Source organism: Equus quagga, chromosome 19, assembly GCF_021613505.1.
Source record: "Equus quagga isolate Etosha38 chromosome 19, UCLA_HA_Equagga_1.0, whole genome shotgun sequence".
Classification (NCBI taxonomy): domain Eukaryota; kingdom Metazoa; phylum Chordata; class Mammalia; order Perissodactyla; family Equidae; genus Equus; species Equus quagga.
Genome location: NC_060285.1, coordinates 29,309,367 through 29,327,102, shown reverse-complemented (window position 1 = coordinate 29,327,102; position 17,736 = coordinate 29,309,367). Strand labels below are relative to the sequence as shown.

The window sequence follows — 17,736 nt, the reverse complement described above, 5'->3', positions numbered from 1 at the left end:
CTATTATGTCAACAGTTGGTTTCCAAAGGTGTTAAAAGGCTCCTAGCTGTTCAGCCTAGGTTACTAAAGAAAATTGCTTTGAGTTTCACATACTGGCATGTTGATATGTTAAGCACAATGGAATTCTGTTCTAAAGATTAGTCTGTTACTCAAATTGATTTAAGCGATCCGTATTAATTATCTAAAAGAATTTGACCATGAACACTGGCAATGAAAGCTGTGTCTTCTTTTCTATTTTATCTTGAAAATGGATGAAGAAGAAATGTGTTTGGCAAAGACTGCTCAATCCCCATATTTCTCACAAAGCAGCTTTCAGTTCAGAAGGATCATCTTACCTCTCACTCCCTTAACTACTTTGACAGCTAAGAGAGATGCTTAAATATTGTGTCAATTGTAATCACTTGAAAATTCTTAATTTTCTAATTCCTAATTATCAAACTACTTAATTTCAGGAGAATGAAAACCCAATATTGGACCCAATATTTACTCAAAGAAATAAAGATGAAAGAGAAGAAGCAAGAAAATAATGGAGGCTTTTAGTGCCAAAGTTTCTCTGGTTTGGCATTAAAAGAATCTGGTTTAAATTTTACTCTGAAACTTACTAGCTGAGTAACCTTGGACAAAATTCTGATCCTCAGTTGTTTCCATTAATAATAATAGTAATAATGGAATAATATCTTATTTCAAGGGATAGTTATGGGAATTAACTTACATCTGTGGTCTCATAAATAATGCATAGTACAAATACAAATAAGTCACTGGCAAAGGCTATCAGTGTTCTCTTGGTTTCCTGTGAGCCTACATAATTGTATATTTTTGTTGCTTCATTTTTTTAAGATTTTCAAATAGCTTAAAATCAGAATCAAATGCTTTCACACTGTTTTTAAAAGAAGCATATGGAAAGTCGATCAACAACCATATTAAAAGCTCATCAGGCAGATTCTTCCCTCCCTCCCTCCAGAGCATCTTCAGTGAAGAGGGAAAATGAAGATTAGCTTTTTTATTTTTTGCCAAATCCTGAAAAGAATATTTAATTCAGACTGACTGAGTTAAAGTTCTTCCAATAAAAAGGGTTTTATATGCAAACCATATGTTTGAAACTTTAAAACATATTGTATAAATTGGCCAAAGTGAGAGATAATTGCAAATATAAAGATAAAAGTATTGCATGTCTTTTGTTACTGGAGGAAAAAATGCTAGAAATATTACTAATTTAATTACTTTTTGTTCAGAAAATACAAAGATGATTTTTGAGACATTACCCATCATCATTAAGAAAGTTCTATATCAATTTATTATATTCAGATAACCTAAATAAAAATTCTTTTTATATATCATTATCTAAATTAGATAGTGATTCTATAAGTAGTCCAAAATTAGTTTAATTCTACTTCAGCAGTTTCTGGTCTGAGGGACATCAGTGTATAGTCTAAAATGATTTTGCATGATGCCATGTTATCATGATGACAAGTGAAAAGAAACCATCGCTCAATTGTTACTTGATGCAACTGCCTTCAATGAGTTCTCTCCCATTCCTACAACTCCACTAAATTTAATTTTCATTCCTTTGATGAATCTTATAGTGTCTTCATCTCTAAAAGCTATCTTCAAGCTGATTTTAAAATCAGGAATGATTTTAAACAATGTGGTTTACTTGTTCTCTCTATGAAAGAGAAAAATTGGCCTTAATTTTAAGATCAATGAAGAGTAATAGCAAGGGAGGCATCCTTCATTCAAGAAATTTCCTATTGGTCAATTATTACTTTTACTTCTTTATTAGTTGTTATTGCTTTTTACTTATGAATGCATATCCCAACTTATTCCAGAAACAATATGCGGTGGTTTTAAAAGCATGTATGGTAATACTTCAAACAATTGACATGAGGAGATTAGGACAACAGGAAAATAAAGGTGGGGGAGATAATATGAAATGAGGCAAGAATGAGGCAAAAAATTAGGCTCCAGGTTTCTGAGTAAAATGAAAAACACAATTAATTACAAGATGTAGAGCACAGAAAATAAGCACATTTCTTAAAAGTTGCAACCCATTCTGACACTGACACCTGAGAGAAATTTCTCCTCCACATCTTCATGAAGAGCATTTACAATGACCTTCACATCATCCTACAGTAAATACAATCAAGTGCTCCACAGGGCTCTGTAGTATAACATTCTCGGTGTTTACTAAAGATGCAGGGACATTGCAGATGCAATTAAGTAAAACTAATTATGTAAGACTAAAATCAGTTGGTATAGACAAGGAGAAGCCTAATTGTCTAAATGGAGCTGAGGACATTTTACCAGAGGAATGGAAGTTCATATCCTTCAGTAGAGCCTCCATAAATATCAATACAGACACTGAGTACTCTTCTGGACAAAGGAAATTACTCATGGACAGGTCAATGTTTTTCTTAGACCTGAGAGAAATGAACAATCAACAATCTAAAAACTATACCGTGAAAACAGAAACACCAAATATCTATCTTATCAACAACACAGTCTCAATTTAAGCCACTCAAAGAATACCAAATTCTGAGCTATGTAGTTTTCTGATGAACTCTTTAAGGCAAAAAGCAAAATACTTCCCTGGATACTGGACCACCAGATATGTGAGATACATACACGTTGCCCATAACATGGACAAATGTTGGAGAGTGCCTATCCGTAATTATTCTTTGAGGTACTTCGTCTTAAGTCATTCTTTCACACAATAATTAGATAACAGTCAGTTGTCTATAAAGGTTACTTCTGGTTCACGTTATTCACCCATAGGAGAATGCTTTTCTTTCTCTTTTAGGAGTGTTGGAGCACCTGGCATTCAGTTCAACTAAAATTGATATACGTTAAAAGGACAATTTTGAGAATGGTAAAAAATGGAGGAAGGGTAATACAATATTATCTCAACCTGTTGAAAATTATTTTTTGATGTGAGATGACATCATTATGATTATATACCATTAATAACTGTGTAATTTTAGTCAAGTTACTTAGTTGCTCCTTGTCTCAATATCCTCATCTAGTCAATGGAAATAACAATGGTACTTCATAGCTTTGTTGTGAGAAACAAATGAGATAATACATATGATATGTCTAGAACAGTATCCAACATGTAATAAGTCCTCGATTAAGGTTAGCCGTTATTCACTAGGAAGAAAAACATCTATATTTTGGTCTTATAGCCTATATTTTGGTCTTCAAATTTTACCAATAAATTTATCTGCTGGGTAATATAGAGCACTGTGATGGACTTGCTGGGCCTAAAATCTGCTCCTAACGTAGAATCCAGTGGATCCTGGATATTCTAGATCATTAGAAATCACATAAGTCATCACTCTGGAATATTATTACTGCATATAACTTTCAAAACCAGAAATATTTCATGAACTTTTCCAACCACCAAGGAGATAATGAATATACTACCGCCAGTAGGAATCAACAAAGCTCTATTGAGATTCTTACCCTGGGGATGGTGGGCGATCTGGCTCATTAACTAGATAAATCACTAGACTCATAAATGCAAGCCTTGCGGCATTGTAATTCAAATTTGGTTTTCAGAAAAAAGTTTAAATTGTTACATACTGTATTAGTTTTCTCCTGCTGCATAACAAACTGCCATAAACTTAGCAGCTCAAAACTATAGGCATTTTTTAGCTCACAGTTTCTGTGGGTCAGAGGCCCAGGGATGGTCTGACTGGGTTCTCTGCTCAGGGTCTCACAAGGCCAATCAAGGTGATGGCCAGGGCTGTGAAATCATGTGAAGCTTGAGATTCCTTATGTCTATAGGACCAAGGTTTCCAGATGTTTGCTGGCTGTCAGCTTCTCCCAGGAAGTAGGCGCTTCTTGCACTCCTTGCTACATGGACCTATCCATCTTTAAAGCCAGCAACAGACAGTTCCCCTTATGTTGAATTTCTCTCATGCTTCAAGTTTTGTCCTGGACCTCAACGTGCTGATTTAAAGGGCTCATGATTCTAGGTCAGGCTCATCTCCCTTTTTAAATTCCAGCTGTGTCATATAACATAACTTAATTACAAGAACGAAATCCCAATATGTTCATGATGTTAAGGATTATAAAGGTCATGGACAAACCACAGGGATGGGTCCCTTAGGAGATATCTTAGAATTATGCCTACTGCATATGTCAAAAACCTTGAGGATTAATCAGTCAAAGCCTAGACCAAAGGGTCTACTATATTGGCATGAGATGCCAAGTCTTGGAGTTTATAAGACAGAAATTGACATATATTTTTGAAGCATTGTTCAGTTAGCCCATAAATTTATAATTTTAAAATATAAGGTTGTCTTTTCTATAGAGGAAATAAATTCTAAATCAGACACAACCATGCTCTTGGCATTGAGAATAAGAAAACTGAAGAATCTGATCCCACCATTCTCTTTGTGCTTCATTTACCATGAATTTTTTCGTCAACTATTCTACATGGGTGTGTTATCCGTGTTCACTCAGAAAATGTCATACGGGATAAAAAATATCTGGAACAACTGACCTTAATTTATAAAGATGAGATAACTAAGCTCACCAGGACTCACTAGACTCTGAACTTTCAAGACTGCATTCAAGAAATTCATGTCATGAGTAACTATGTTCTGGAATCCATTCACGTGACTGGATCTACTGGCTTTATTTCATATCCTCCAATAGAATTATATACTAGTTCTTTGTTTATTTGTTTGTAAAGCAATTCATAGTAATAATTTATGAAGATCAGACCTAAAGTTCTTTTGAATTTTGTTCCTCGTGTCATCTTATTTACTCTGTCATATTGTTTTTGGATTTCTATTTGCATAGGTGGTGGGTGAGCGAGTTGGTTAATTGCTTTTTGCTACTGGACCAACCTTGTAAATATTTTTTTAAATTATGCATAGTTTATGTTTTCAGATGTGCTATTTTTTATTATAGCACATGTATATGTATATCTATATCTATCACTTATCTATAAATTGTTTTCCAGATGATGACTTCGTCATAAAAGATTGTTAAATCAGAGATGACATACATTTCAATCAATCACAAGGGATTATTTGTGGCTCTCTGGAGCCCTCAGTTATTAAGGATTTGAGTTTGGCTAGGCAGTTTGAAAGAGTTCTGTGGAAAATTAGAGATGTTTGCATGTAGTAAAGGCCGGGTGTATAGGATATAATGAATTGTGTTTGGTACCTTGCAGAAAGGTTGGTGTTCCAGAAAATGGAAATACTGAGGGAAGATTGTATACTAAATCATCATTTTGTTTTCGCTTGAGGAAGGTTCATCTTGAGCTAACGTCTGTGTTGATCTTCCTGTATTTTTGTATATGGGTTGCTGTCACAGCATGGCTGAAGAGCGGCATAGGTCTACACCTGGGATCCGAACCTGTGAACCTGGGCTGCTGAAGTCGAGCATGCCAAACTTAACAATCAGGCCAACGGGCCAGCCTCCCTAAATGATCTTTAAATAGACGTATTCATTAGCTTAAATTTCTTGATGCCGGGGAAAACTTTAGAATCTCATGAGAATGTCCAGGGCCTCCTGGGAAGTAAAAAAGATCATGACAGCAAGGAATGGCTTAAAAGACAGCTGCACACAAAGCTCACACCCTTCACAATTTCCCCTAGCACAGCTTGGTCTCAACAGTATTCTTTCTAATGTTCTTTTGGTCTTCTGAAGGCAAAAAACGGCCCCTTGAATCTATTCACTAGCTTGGCTCAAAATAGAGGATTCAGTTATGGTAATTATCAAACCTCTTCAATCTTATAAAATATTTTTTGAAGGAATGACAAATAAGTTTAAAATATTTAATTTGGTAGATAATTTGGTAGACATATACACTGAGTTGTTTTTTATATTTATGCAAGGTGAAAAAAGGAGCAGGGGAGATGGGTTAAGCACTGGAAAACTTCCTTCTTAGACTCTCCATTGATACATTAGGTTGGAGATACATAGGTCACATAGAGCGAGACTGGTGTTAACGACTACAAATTCTCAACAGAAAATCCCCTTAACATTTCAGAAGCCATAGAGTGAAATGAATCAGATAGTGAACATTCACAAAGACTTAGAAAGCAGAGTCACAACCAAATGTGCCAAGGAAAAGTTATCTGCTATCAAGCGAGAAACTTTACTAAAAAGGGAGACGCAGAGAGGGGAGCACATAGAGGGAGTGGGGGGGCAGCTAGAAGGTGAGGGAGAAAGAGAGAAAGACAGGGAAAGAAAAACAGGGCAGGGGAGAAGACGTGAAAATTATTATATTCTGAAAATCTGCTTCTTGTATTTTATAAGGCAACATAAACAAGGATGAGAATGTTTACTATCTTAATAAGATATATCTAAGTTCCATACAATTTAAATATATACTTTTGTCTAAATATTTCATTTCCCTGATTATCAAAATCAGTTATTCTAAGAAGATTTACACTTGAAAGCCTGCCCAAAACATGTTATGATCCTATAAAGGTGATGTAATTTCCCTTTTGGTTTACTTATACTTAATTAGTTTTTGTCAATGTTGTACATTAATTACACTCCAGCATTTCAAGGTCTGTTTGTTTTCTGATTCAAAAAAATTAGGCTGCATCTTTTGGTTATGTAAAAGGCCTAGCATTTAATTAGGAACATGTCATATCAGATTTATGTAATGGGCTATAACCTTGCCAATGCCTACATTACTGCTGAGAGATAATCAGTCACCTAGGAAAACACACTCCCTCTTGGAACATAGTGGAGTTCCAAACCATTGTCCTTTCTCTGAATTCTTTGTATTTTCTCCAAATTTATGTTAATCTTTTTCCTTTATCCCAAACTTCCTCATTATTGCATGTGTATTATTTTAACTCTTCTTTTCCTTATTGATGTTCCTCTAATTGTTTTCCTTTTCCTCTAATTTTCTCTATTCTAACTTCATAGAAACTCTTTTTCTTTTCAATTTTGTGAGGCAATATAAAGAAAATGAAGTACTATAAGAAACCAAAAGAGTGTTACGATGTTAACCTCCCACAGATTGAATGTGTTCTGGAGAAAAGGTTCATGTGAAATTATTGATAGAACATCTCTAATTATAAACAAACAAAAATCTATTTGAAGAGAACAAACCCCAGTAACTCCTGATAGAAAGCTTTTAAAAGTCTGAAGCGGGAGGGGGTGGGTGCAGAGTGGGGGGGAATCAATTACCTCAGCTTGACCAATAGGTATGTTTTCATAGTTGTATAAATTGTCCAGGTCTTCCAAGGTGGCATCGTAGGTTTCTGAGTCATAGTGGATGGGCTCTAGAGTTGGAGCCGTCACAGCAGCATCAAGGATGACAAGTCCCAGAACGAGTCTTGCTAATGTTTTCATTTTTCAAACTTTCCTTATCATAAAATATTAAAAAGCATAAATATTTAATTGATTTTAACTTATGAATAGTTTGCACCAAATAGAAATGATAAATCAATGTCAACACTGAGAAACTCAAGTTGGTAGCTTTCTTTACATGGATAATTTATAAACATAACACATGAAATTGTATGGCTTCTGAGGACCATTGATACCAGATGTTCAAAGTAATTTACAAACCTATCCACATTTTCACAGTAGATATTGTAATTACAGTGAAACTGATTTCATTTTATAGAGAAACATGAAGAAAATGAGATGCAGAAAGATTGTGATACACTTATTCACAAAAGCCTTTACATTATCTAAGAGCTTTACCATTTCCTAAGCATTAAGATTCTTTCATCAACTCTCGGATGTAGGAATGATAATGATGACGATGATCACTGTAACTGTCACACCGTTTTAGAGATGAGGAAACCAACAAAAGTCGGCTAGTAATACAACTAGGACTCATAATGTTTCTTGTACATTCAAGCCTGGGGCTTTTTCCAGACAAAGTAATGAAGTTTTTTTCTTCCTTTTACTTTTCTGTTGCCTCTAGATAGCATTAATACATCCATAATTTAATATGTATATTAAATATTAATATTTAATACAATATTTAAAAAAATATGTTCTTAACTAAATTGAGCAGAAAAGAAAAATATTTTTCCTTTAGTCCTTATTGTTTTATTTCAATTCTTGATAGCTATCTAAGGTTTAAACTCAAAATCGACAGGAATACATGTCTAAAAGCCACTATTTGGCAAGATTCCTTTAGGGGAGGGTTTGCACAGACGTGGGATTAGAGCAATCTTTTATAATTCTTTAAAAGACACAATTCTTATTTTCCATGATAGCAGCATGCTTTTTTGGGTTTCCATCAAGATCTTATAATTTTAATTATTTTAGGTCTGTATATACTCTTTTAAATACATTTTACTTTAGGAAAAAAACCCCTCTCATTTTTAATTTAAACATTTAAGTTGAGCCTATCAAAAACGATACCTGGTGGTCATTTATTGAGGAAGCAAAGTATTTGTAAAAGTTTTATCAAGCGTGTCTAACATTAAAGGTTTTGTAATGTGGACATATCTCTGGCGTTTACTTTAAAAACAGTGCATGTGGTGTTTGTACCTATGCACACATATAAAAGGGAATTCATGGTAAATATTACTTTTAAACTTGAATGCACTGACAGACAAAACGACCTTCAGCCACTTGAAAGAGAGTCTTTGTGAAGCAGGTTTAGGCAGAAGGATACGAAATTCCCCTGAGAATAAGCACCAGTACAAGGAGCTCCTTTTTATCCCTTCCTATGCTTTCTTCAAATAAATTTTTTATTCCCTCTGGATACACTAAGCCGCTGCTTTACTCACCTTTGCACAAGTCTTTGCAGGATGGCAGATTTGGAACTGTTCTACGCAAATACCAACAAAGTTTTACTTAATAAAACTGTGTGATTTGCAAATCTTCCAGAAAACATTCTCCCACACGCAAGTGGGAAGTATTAATAGTGGCCACCGCTAACCTAGAAAAAATATTTCCCTTGTACATTTCTGGCACCTTTCAGTGTTCAAAGAAATTGTGCACTTGCTGATTCTCTTTCTCACTTCATCTCTATATTTGATTATAACTGTCTACATATTAGAGTTTACTTGCATTTGGCATATCCATTAAAGCTATCAGCAAAAGGGCAGTCTGTGTGAACCTTAGAAATACGGAGAACATCTATCTATGTTTGGTTAAAAAAAAATTCCTTCCTTTAAGTAATTATATTAGTATTTAATGTAGTCTTTGTTGAAACTTTTAATTTCTCGTCCATTTTATACCATTTCATTATGTTTTAAAAATGTATGCTTATATAAAGCTTTAAAATGTATAGCTTCAAAAGACATCCTAATGCATGTTTCCATATGATCATCAGTTTATTTTTAAACACCTGCAATCTCACCATTTGCTTCTTTTGCATCATATCAATCAATATCAATCAATAGTGCCTGTCTATACTAGCAAAGAATGTGATCTGTGTCAGGGCACTTGATGTAAGGAATATATTGGAAACTACTAAAGTTTGATTGGCATATGTCATGACCATTAAGATCAACTATTTTGTTGTATGTTATTAATTCCTAAGCTAATTCAGAATTTTGGATCTTCTAAGAATAATGTAAATATAAAAATAAGCAAAGTTAAATCAAATCCATTGAGTCACAGTTCACCATGAGATATTAAGGCAAGTTGAATTATTTTTTTAAAGGTTGTTAGAGTAGGAAAAAAAAATCTCTAACCCAAGAAGAAAACAAGTGTAAAAACTTACCTTTGGCTCCTACTTGATGAAGTGGCATGAAGTGACTGAGGATGCAGAGCCAGTGCTATTTGCCCCTGACCAATGGTTGTGAATTCTGGTCTGTGGGAGGTGGAATTTATAACACTCAATTTTCTGTTTGGAAAAGCTAACCTTGAGAAATGCTTCTCAGTCTTTAAAAGACCCAAATTACTTTATAGTCACTCAAATTAAACAGTAAAAGCCAAATTACATAGTATATAAAGCTCTTAAAATTATGTTAAAAGAATTGTAATTGCCAGTGTGTCGCTTTGAGATTTTTAAGTGGAAAAAGTTGGTTTTAACATATCTGATCTATATCAAATTCACCAGCTAAGAAAAAAAGTTAATATATATGGTGATACTATAGATGGATAGTTCAGAAACATTCTAATAAGAAATCATTTTCCTAAATCTTGCCTGTCTTGAATTGCTTTCTTCACGTTTCATTAATGTTAACTGAAATTCAGTAAATGTTGCAAAAGCCTTATCTGTTTAGTGTTAGGTGAGTAAAAAAAGAAATTTCCAAGTTATTTTGATTGCTTGGAATGCTTTGAGAGCAATGAAACAATGAACCTTTTGTGTGAACATTTATTCAAAAATTATGTCCAGAAATAATGCATAAATATGATCTGAGTGTTTTTCTAAAAGTCTCCTTTTTCTCTCTTTTATCTATCAGAGCCAAACAAATCAAATTACACAAGAAAAAATTTCCCCCAGAATGCAAGATTTGTTTTAGGGTCTTGGTGCCTGTCACGGTTTGTGAAACTGAGTTTTATTACAAGTTTGGAGGGAAAATATATTTGTATTAAATTTCCATTTTTTAGTTTCACTCACTCTGCAAAAATTCTAGAAAAAGATGAAACTTACATCTTGTGTTCTGGTATGCTTTACATAAATCTAGGAGTCTGTGTCTAACCTGTGCATCGAGAATCTTTCCTCCGTGACCAGACGTGAATAGCTGTATTGAATTTCGAAAGCCGGTTTGATTCTGGGCAAACTGATGAAGGAGAAGAAGGTTTGTCTTCAGGTCTCTCACTCCCCTTTCTGTCTTCACTCTTGCCTTTCCTCTCCCCAAAACTTCTTTGCCAGTCTCCTCAGGGCATTCTCAGTCGTTATCCCCATCTTCCAGACCTGCTTCCAAATGATTTGTTCTCAGTGTACATTATTTTTCTTGGGACCAGTTTTATTTGTGATTGAAACAGTGATACTGGGTAAAGTACGGACATCTACGAAGACCTCTCAAACGGTAGAGAGCCCATCTTGGAGACAAGAACTTCTTCCTGGAATCCTTGCAGACTCACATCATATAGAGGCTACTTTCAGAGGCATTTTTGAAATAAGGCCTGAATCTGAGTTCCCAGCTGGCTCTCTTTAGCAGCAATGTCCCACATTGTGTGTTAGATGACCTTATATATTGTTAATTCTCTTACCACATTCTCAATCAGAGTGAATATCACCATTCACGGATGGGTAAACTGACACTCAGATGTTAAATTATCCATTGTCATATGTGACACAAACAAAGCGAAAACCAAATTGGGTCAATTTCCCAGATGTTACTGAGCTTGGCTGAGGGATATTCGTGACCGTAAAAAGGCAGTGGTGGGTCTCAGTTCCTTAGATTCTAAGGCTGTTTATCCATCACTAGTTTTAGGCTCTTTCAGATGCTTTAGAATAAAAATAGATGAATCGAATATCCATGAAAATAGCTAATATTTCTTTCTCTTCCTGTATTATTTAATCTGGTACTCTGCACACATTGTCAGGTGACAGAGAAGTGGGATCTACCCGGTCTTTGCTTTCTAGAAGTCTCTGGCTGAACCTGTAAGACTCTATTTCCAGGAATAACATTTTCACACTATCCTTTTTTGGGTTATTGGTGTTTGAGTGACGTCTTCCTCAGGCTTCAGAACACTGCCTACTCATTCAGTTGTTTAATGACAATTTAATAACCAAATACTTGTCGTAATATAGAATTGAAAGCAGAAATTATCATTCTTGAGTCTTCTTCCAAATAGATAACCCTTTCACCTTTCCATATGAAAATGGACAATCTTTAAAGGAATTTCTCTTGGTCTTATTTGGACCCTCTCCAACATTTCAAAGTCTATCTTGCACTGTGGGAGCTCAAATTTGTCACAATCTCGTGAGGACCTAATCTCCATTGAGCAGTGAGCAAGGATTAATTACCAGTTCCAGCCTTTCTTATCCTTGGTAAATATCTTCTAGTTTCATGATAATTTTCTTAATAGAGTCTGAGCTTGTTGCTTATGAGACACCCTCAGGGGATCAGTTATCACGACTAGCTGCTCTATCTAGTAACTGAGGCTCTATGGCTTATTCCTTTAAGCCCTGAAACATTTTACAAATTCTTTTGGCTACAACGCTACAAAATTAATTAACTACCATCCTGCTTGCTTAAATAGAATTAATTTGAAAGAGAATGGTCTTATCTTAACGATTGCCTTCTCTCTGTTCTGTAGCAGGGATGAGCAGAGAGGGCTAGTCACTCTGAGGACACTCCACTGCTGCCTGCCCTTGTCCCCAGCCCCAAAAGGCCACATCAGTAAGAGGTGCAGGAGGGTATAGATATCCCATTCCAACAATTATAAGGAATAAAACTATTGTCTGAAATGATTACCTAACTTCCTATGAAGAATTCCCTTGTTGCCTCAGAGACCTTACTCATCAGTGCAACTCCAAAACTCTAGGTCTTCCGGCATCACCATAAACCTGTACCCCCTAACGCTATCCCAGCTCCTCCTCCAGAATCTTTCAAGCTTCATCTGCCATCTTCAATCTCTCCTTTGTCCTCACTTTCTTTTGGAAAATTTCCCTTTTCTTCCTTTACCTTAAAAGAATCTGGCTGTCTCCACTCCATGCCTTTAAAGTGGAGGTTACTGTTTCTTCTTTGCTTACATAACTGAAAGACTGAGGAATTTTTCTTGCTCTACATTCTCTCTTCCAAATGATCTCTTCTCTCTACTCTTTCAGAAACTTCATCCATTCTGGAACTCAAGACAATTGGCTTACTTATCTACAACCTCCTCCCTGTCATCAACTGCTTCATCTCCTAATTAAGCCTCTCATAGTTGATGGCGTTCTTTGCTGGCTCGCTCATACCCTCTACTCATACCCCTGTCATCATTCTCAGTGATGCCAACCTCGATGTCTATCATGGTGACCTGGTAGTTACTATGTCTTCTCCTGTATAGTAAAGTTACACATTCCCACCGTCATTGACATACCCTCTAGTTTGTCATTATTAAGTATTACATAACCCTACTAGTGGAGTACTGTTACTATTATTATTATTATTTTTGTCTTATGAGAACTTCATTCTATTGGCTCCATCACTTTTTCACTATTCATTAAATCTCTTATCTTCACATCTTTCCTTACCTTTAGATTTAATGGACCATTATCATATTGACTCCCTTTCAAGCACTTTCTGCTCCTTTTTTTTTCTTTTTTCTTCTGTCATACTCACCTGGGAAAACCTCAGCTTTGGTTGAACGCAACTCTCAACTCTCTCCTTTCCTACATCTGAGCTGTATATTACTAGTGAAAATCACACACAACGATGATTGGTGTCACTTTAAATTCTTAAAGATAAGCTTCCACCCTGGCCAGGAGATCTACTGTGTTTCTGATGTTGATTCTCTTTCTAGCTTTCTAAGATGACTACTTTATCGTATTTCCTTTGTCCTCAAATCTTCTATGTTCCTTTTCTCCACACTGAAAGTCATCAGAGTGATGGTAGAGTCATCAGAGAAATATTCAATTAACTTTTGCTATCATATCCACCTGCACTCACATGCATCTTCTCTGTTTTCCCTTCTGTGACAGAGCAAGAAGTTACAAGTAAATTCTCCAAATGTTGCCTAGGATCTTATTCCCTTACCTCTTTTCGTTTTGTCTTTGTGAGGAAGGTTGTCGCTGAGCTGACATCTGTGCCAGTCTTCTTCTATTTTATGTGGGATGCCGCCACATCGTGGCTTGGCAAGTGGTGCTCAGTACACACCCAGGATCCAAACCTGCGAACCCCGGGCCACAGAAACAAAGTGTTTGAACTTAACCACTATGCCATCGGGACAGCCCCCCTTTCCTCTTTTTAAGGTCCGAGTTTCTTTAACTACCTCCTCCCTCTCAATATCTCTCCTCTCTACTAGGTCAATTCCAAGTACACACACACATGCCCGGGCAGAAGTCAGGCAGGCCTTCTATGCAACACTAGTGACCTGAATGAATGTCAATAGAAAGCGATGGCTACTGTAGCGTCTGTGAGAACACATGCTAAGTCTAAAGAAATTCAAAATCAAATTATTTTAAAACACTGCACACTCCAAATATGTATCTGCAGACGTGATTCGTTCTACAAATCCTTCAATTTTGACTTCTGAAATTATGCATCTTTACAATAATAGTCTTCAGACTTCACATTTTCATTCTACTACTGTCCCATTTCTATGTCTCCTTTTATAGCAAAATTTCTCAAACAAATGGTATGCATTGGCTGTTTCTTCTTGCTCTGTTCCTATTCACTCTTCATTCCACTGCAGTTTGGGAGCTGGATGAGTAATTTTCTGGCTTTGTCTTAATTGCTGTCCTAGCAGCCTACTTGGTTTCAATGTGGTTTTTCTCCTACCCAATGGGCTAAGCCTTCTCAGTGTCTTTGTCAGCCACCTCTTTTTCCACCCAGCCTCTAAATTTTAGAGTGCCTCAGGTTTTAGTCTAATGATTCATCTTTTCTCTATTTATCCTTTCCCCTTGGGCAAACTCATCTGTTTCTATGCTATAATTACAACAAAAATAAGAATAATTTTAATAATAACTAACATTTTGAGGCTCACTGTGCACCTGGCATTGTTTATGATTCTCACTTATGAGAGAGGAAGTTAAAGTCCAGGGAGGTTAAATGACTTCAGCTAGTAAGAGGCAGAGCCAAAATCAAAGCTGAAGGAGTCTGGCAGCAGAGCCCAAGTTCTTAACCACAACACTCAGCCACCGCCTTCTGCTTGTCTTCCGGCTTCACATCTCCAGTCCTCACTGTTCTTTCTGAGCTGGAGATGCTTATATGCCATTGAATACTTAGAACTTGACATCTTCACTTGGACATCTCATTGGAAAATCACAATATTCCTAAAATAGTAGCCTTGGACCCACCTTAAATTTTACTCTTATACTCTGAGTTTTATTAAATGAGATCACCTCTCTAGTCGGCTCCAGCCCAAAACCTTAAAATTATTGTAGACTTCTACCATTTCTCTAATTCCCACTCCCCCAATTAATCTATCAAGTCAAGTCTACTTCAAATAGATCTCCTTCTACCATCCTCTCACCTGGACGACCAACAGGCATGCTCTCAGGTGTCTTTGCTTCCTCTTTTGTGCTTCTATCATTCACTCTCCAAACACCAGCCAGGGATCATTTAAACTGCAAATACTACATAAAAGTCTATACATTTTTTTCATTAAAAAAATGCCATAGCTTCATATTTCTCTTTAAATAAAATTAAAACTCCTAAACCGTATCCCAAAAGACTCCTCGCCAGCTAGAACCTACCTTCTTCTCCAAGCTCAGATCAAATGATCTCCCTCAGTCACTCTCTACAGTCACATGGAGGACCTTTCTGTTCTTGGATCACGCCAAGTCATTGTTTCCCCAAAGAGTTGCACTAGCTATTGTTGAACCTCATTTTAAATGAAGCCTTGCTTTTTAAATTGTTTACATTTCTGCATGAATATCACCCCAAAGGAGCTTTCTCTGGCCCCCTCCCCATCAGAGGAGACCCTCTTCCTTCCCATTACACTATAATGCCTCATCACACGTGTTTTTTCATAGAACTTGCCACAATCTGTTATATTTTTCAGTTCTTATATATGTGTCTCCCAGGTGGCTATTACCTCCATGATGCGTAAACTTTCCTGGTTATATTCACAGTTGTATCTTTAGTGTCTAATATAGTCCTTGGCCCACAATTTGTGCTCAGTGTTTTTTGGAGGAATGAATCAATTAATGATTGACTGCATGACTCAAATGCGTAATAATTCAAAGTAATAAATAATTACTAAATTATTATTATTTGCTTGGGCTAGTCTAAGATATATAGGGTTATTTGCACTTATGATAACTGGTTCTTGGTTAACATGCTAAATTAAGTCCTTTATTTTTTTATTACATTTTTTATATTTTTCTGTTCTAGCTAACTGCTGAGCTATCTAGTGACATTTTTCAAGCCATTGTCCATGGGCCTGTTGTAGCAAGCTACTAAGACTTTTTTTGTTTCACATACAAAGATGTATGGTACAGACTTTTGATGAGAATCTGAGTTTCCATACCATTTAGGACTCCTTCTGTATAGAAGTATAGAAAAGTAAATACCAAAATAACTTAGGAAAAAGGAAATTCATTGACCAGGTAACTGGAAAGCACAAGTTTCTCTCTTTCCAGAGTACTTCCTTTGGTTGATGCCCTTCTCACTTGGCTTCCAAACCAAGGAGCTGGCTACATCTGCTCCATATCTTACATGTTTTCAGATTAAAATCCAGAGAGGAAGAGGGGAACTCTTTGTTCAAGTTACCCAAGAAAATATTTCCCTTTGTGCTGTTGACTCTGATCAAATCACGTGGTCAACACTCAAAAAAACCCAAAAACTAAAAAACAATGGAGTTGAGAATTCAATGTCTGTTTGGCTAAATCCTCACCTCATTTGAGGCTTTGCTCAAATTTTACCTCTTCAGTTACTCCTTCTCTGACCACTCCATTTAAAGAGGACTGACTTCTGAACACTTATAACTACCTGACGTTGTTGGATAAATTATTATTTTATTTATTTTCTCCACCAGAATGTTATCTGCACAGAAACTTGGTTTATCCATTTTGTTTGTTGCTGTGTTTCTAGTGCATAGCACATAGTAGGCATTCAATAAATATTTGTTGAATAAGATAATGAACTGACTCAGGCCTTTGGCCAAATGATTTACCCTTGAGGCTGCAGTGGACTGAAAAAGGAGTAGAGAATGGTTTCTAGCAGAGAATGGTAAAAGAAGAGCGAATGGCTCATGAGTAGCAAAAGTCTTTGAACTTTAGTGCAGGGACTTTCTGAAACCTATTTCGGCTGAGCTGAAGCTTCTTTTGCTAAACTTCTGATTCTTATCTGTTTTCCAAGTGAATTGTGTGTAAGATATCAAAAAATCTTTGATAAACAAGATGGTATAATTAAATCTCTGTTTCATGTATAGCTTCTCATGTACCATGTTTTCCATATCATTTTCACATTACTCATGCTTAATCAGTAATAATTAAAATAACAATTAGGCACTGTTAATGCTTATTTTTTCATAATTTGGTCTGTGAATTGTTACATTTTACTAGTTTTTAAGTTGCATCTTTTTACAAAGCTTATTATTTTGGCATAAGTTATACATATTCATCATTATAAAAATTCAAGGACTATAATTAAGTTTTGAGAAAAAAGGAAAATAATCATACAAATGCTTACCACCTAAAATTTTATTATCTCTGCATCTCTACAGATTAAAACAGAAGATATAGATAGAGATATAAATAATATTACAAAATGTGATATAAGATATGATATATTTTATTTAAAATATTTAATTCTATTTATATTTAATATGAGAAAAATTCACTGAACTGTAAGTGAAGGAATTGGGGAAAGATAAAGATTTTATCACAAAAATTATTAGTTCAAAATTATCTATTTAAAAATTAATAATTACGAAAAACATTGAGCTAAATTATTTTAAAGTGTTTCAAATTTATATGTACTTATTTACATTTATATTTCTCCTCACTGTCTAACTTTGTTATGTTTTTACTTTGCAGTGATTAACAATTTTTCTTATTATCTGAATACATACTGCTTATTAGGTAACTTTAGCTTAAATATTTCAAGGGGTTCTAATGTATCCTGTACTTTTTTTACGTACTATAACACATTTAATCTTCACAACAACCTTATGAAATATTTACAATTATTAATTTTCCCAAGATTAAACACCTAAAATATGTTAGAGCTGAAATTATAATATAAG

The 17,736-nt window shown here is 35.3% G+C and overlaps 1 protein-coding gene across 3 annotated transcripts in view; it reads right to left on the bottom strand.

Moving 5' to 3' along the window:
• Nucleotides 1-17,736, bottom strand: part of EPYC (epiphycan) — a 52,785-nt gene that overhangs the window by 26,849 nt on the left and 8,200 nt on the right. The window contains exons 1-3 of one of the 3 annotated variants that reach the window (XM_046646617.1): nt 13,581-13,654; nt 9,668-9,757; nt 7,162-7,339 (exon numbers count right to left, since the gene is read on the bottom strand). In XM_046646617.1, coding sequence (XP_046502573.1) covers nt 7,162-7,326 — 165 coding nt within the window. In that variant the 5' untranslated portion in view covers nt 7,327-7,339; nt 9,668-9,757; nt 13,581-13,654. Of the gene's footprint in view, nt 1-7,161; nt 7,340-9,667; nt 9,758-13,580; nt 13,655-17,736 lie in introns of those variants that run through there. The other 2 variants (XM_046646616.1, XM_046646618.1) reach the window with 2 other exon arrangements.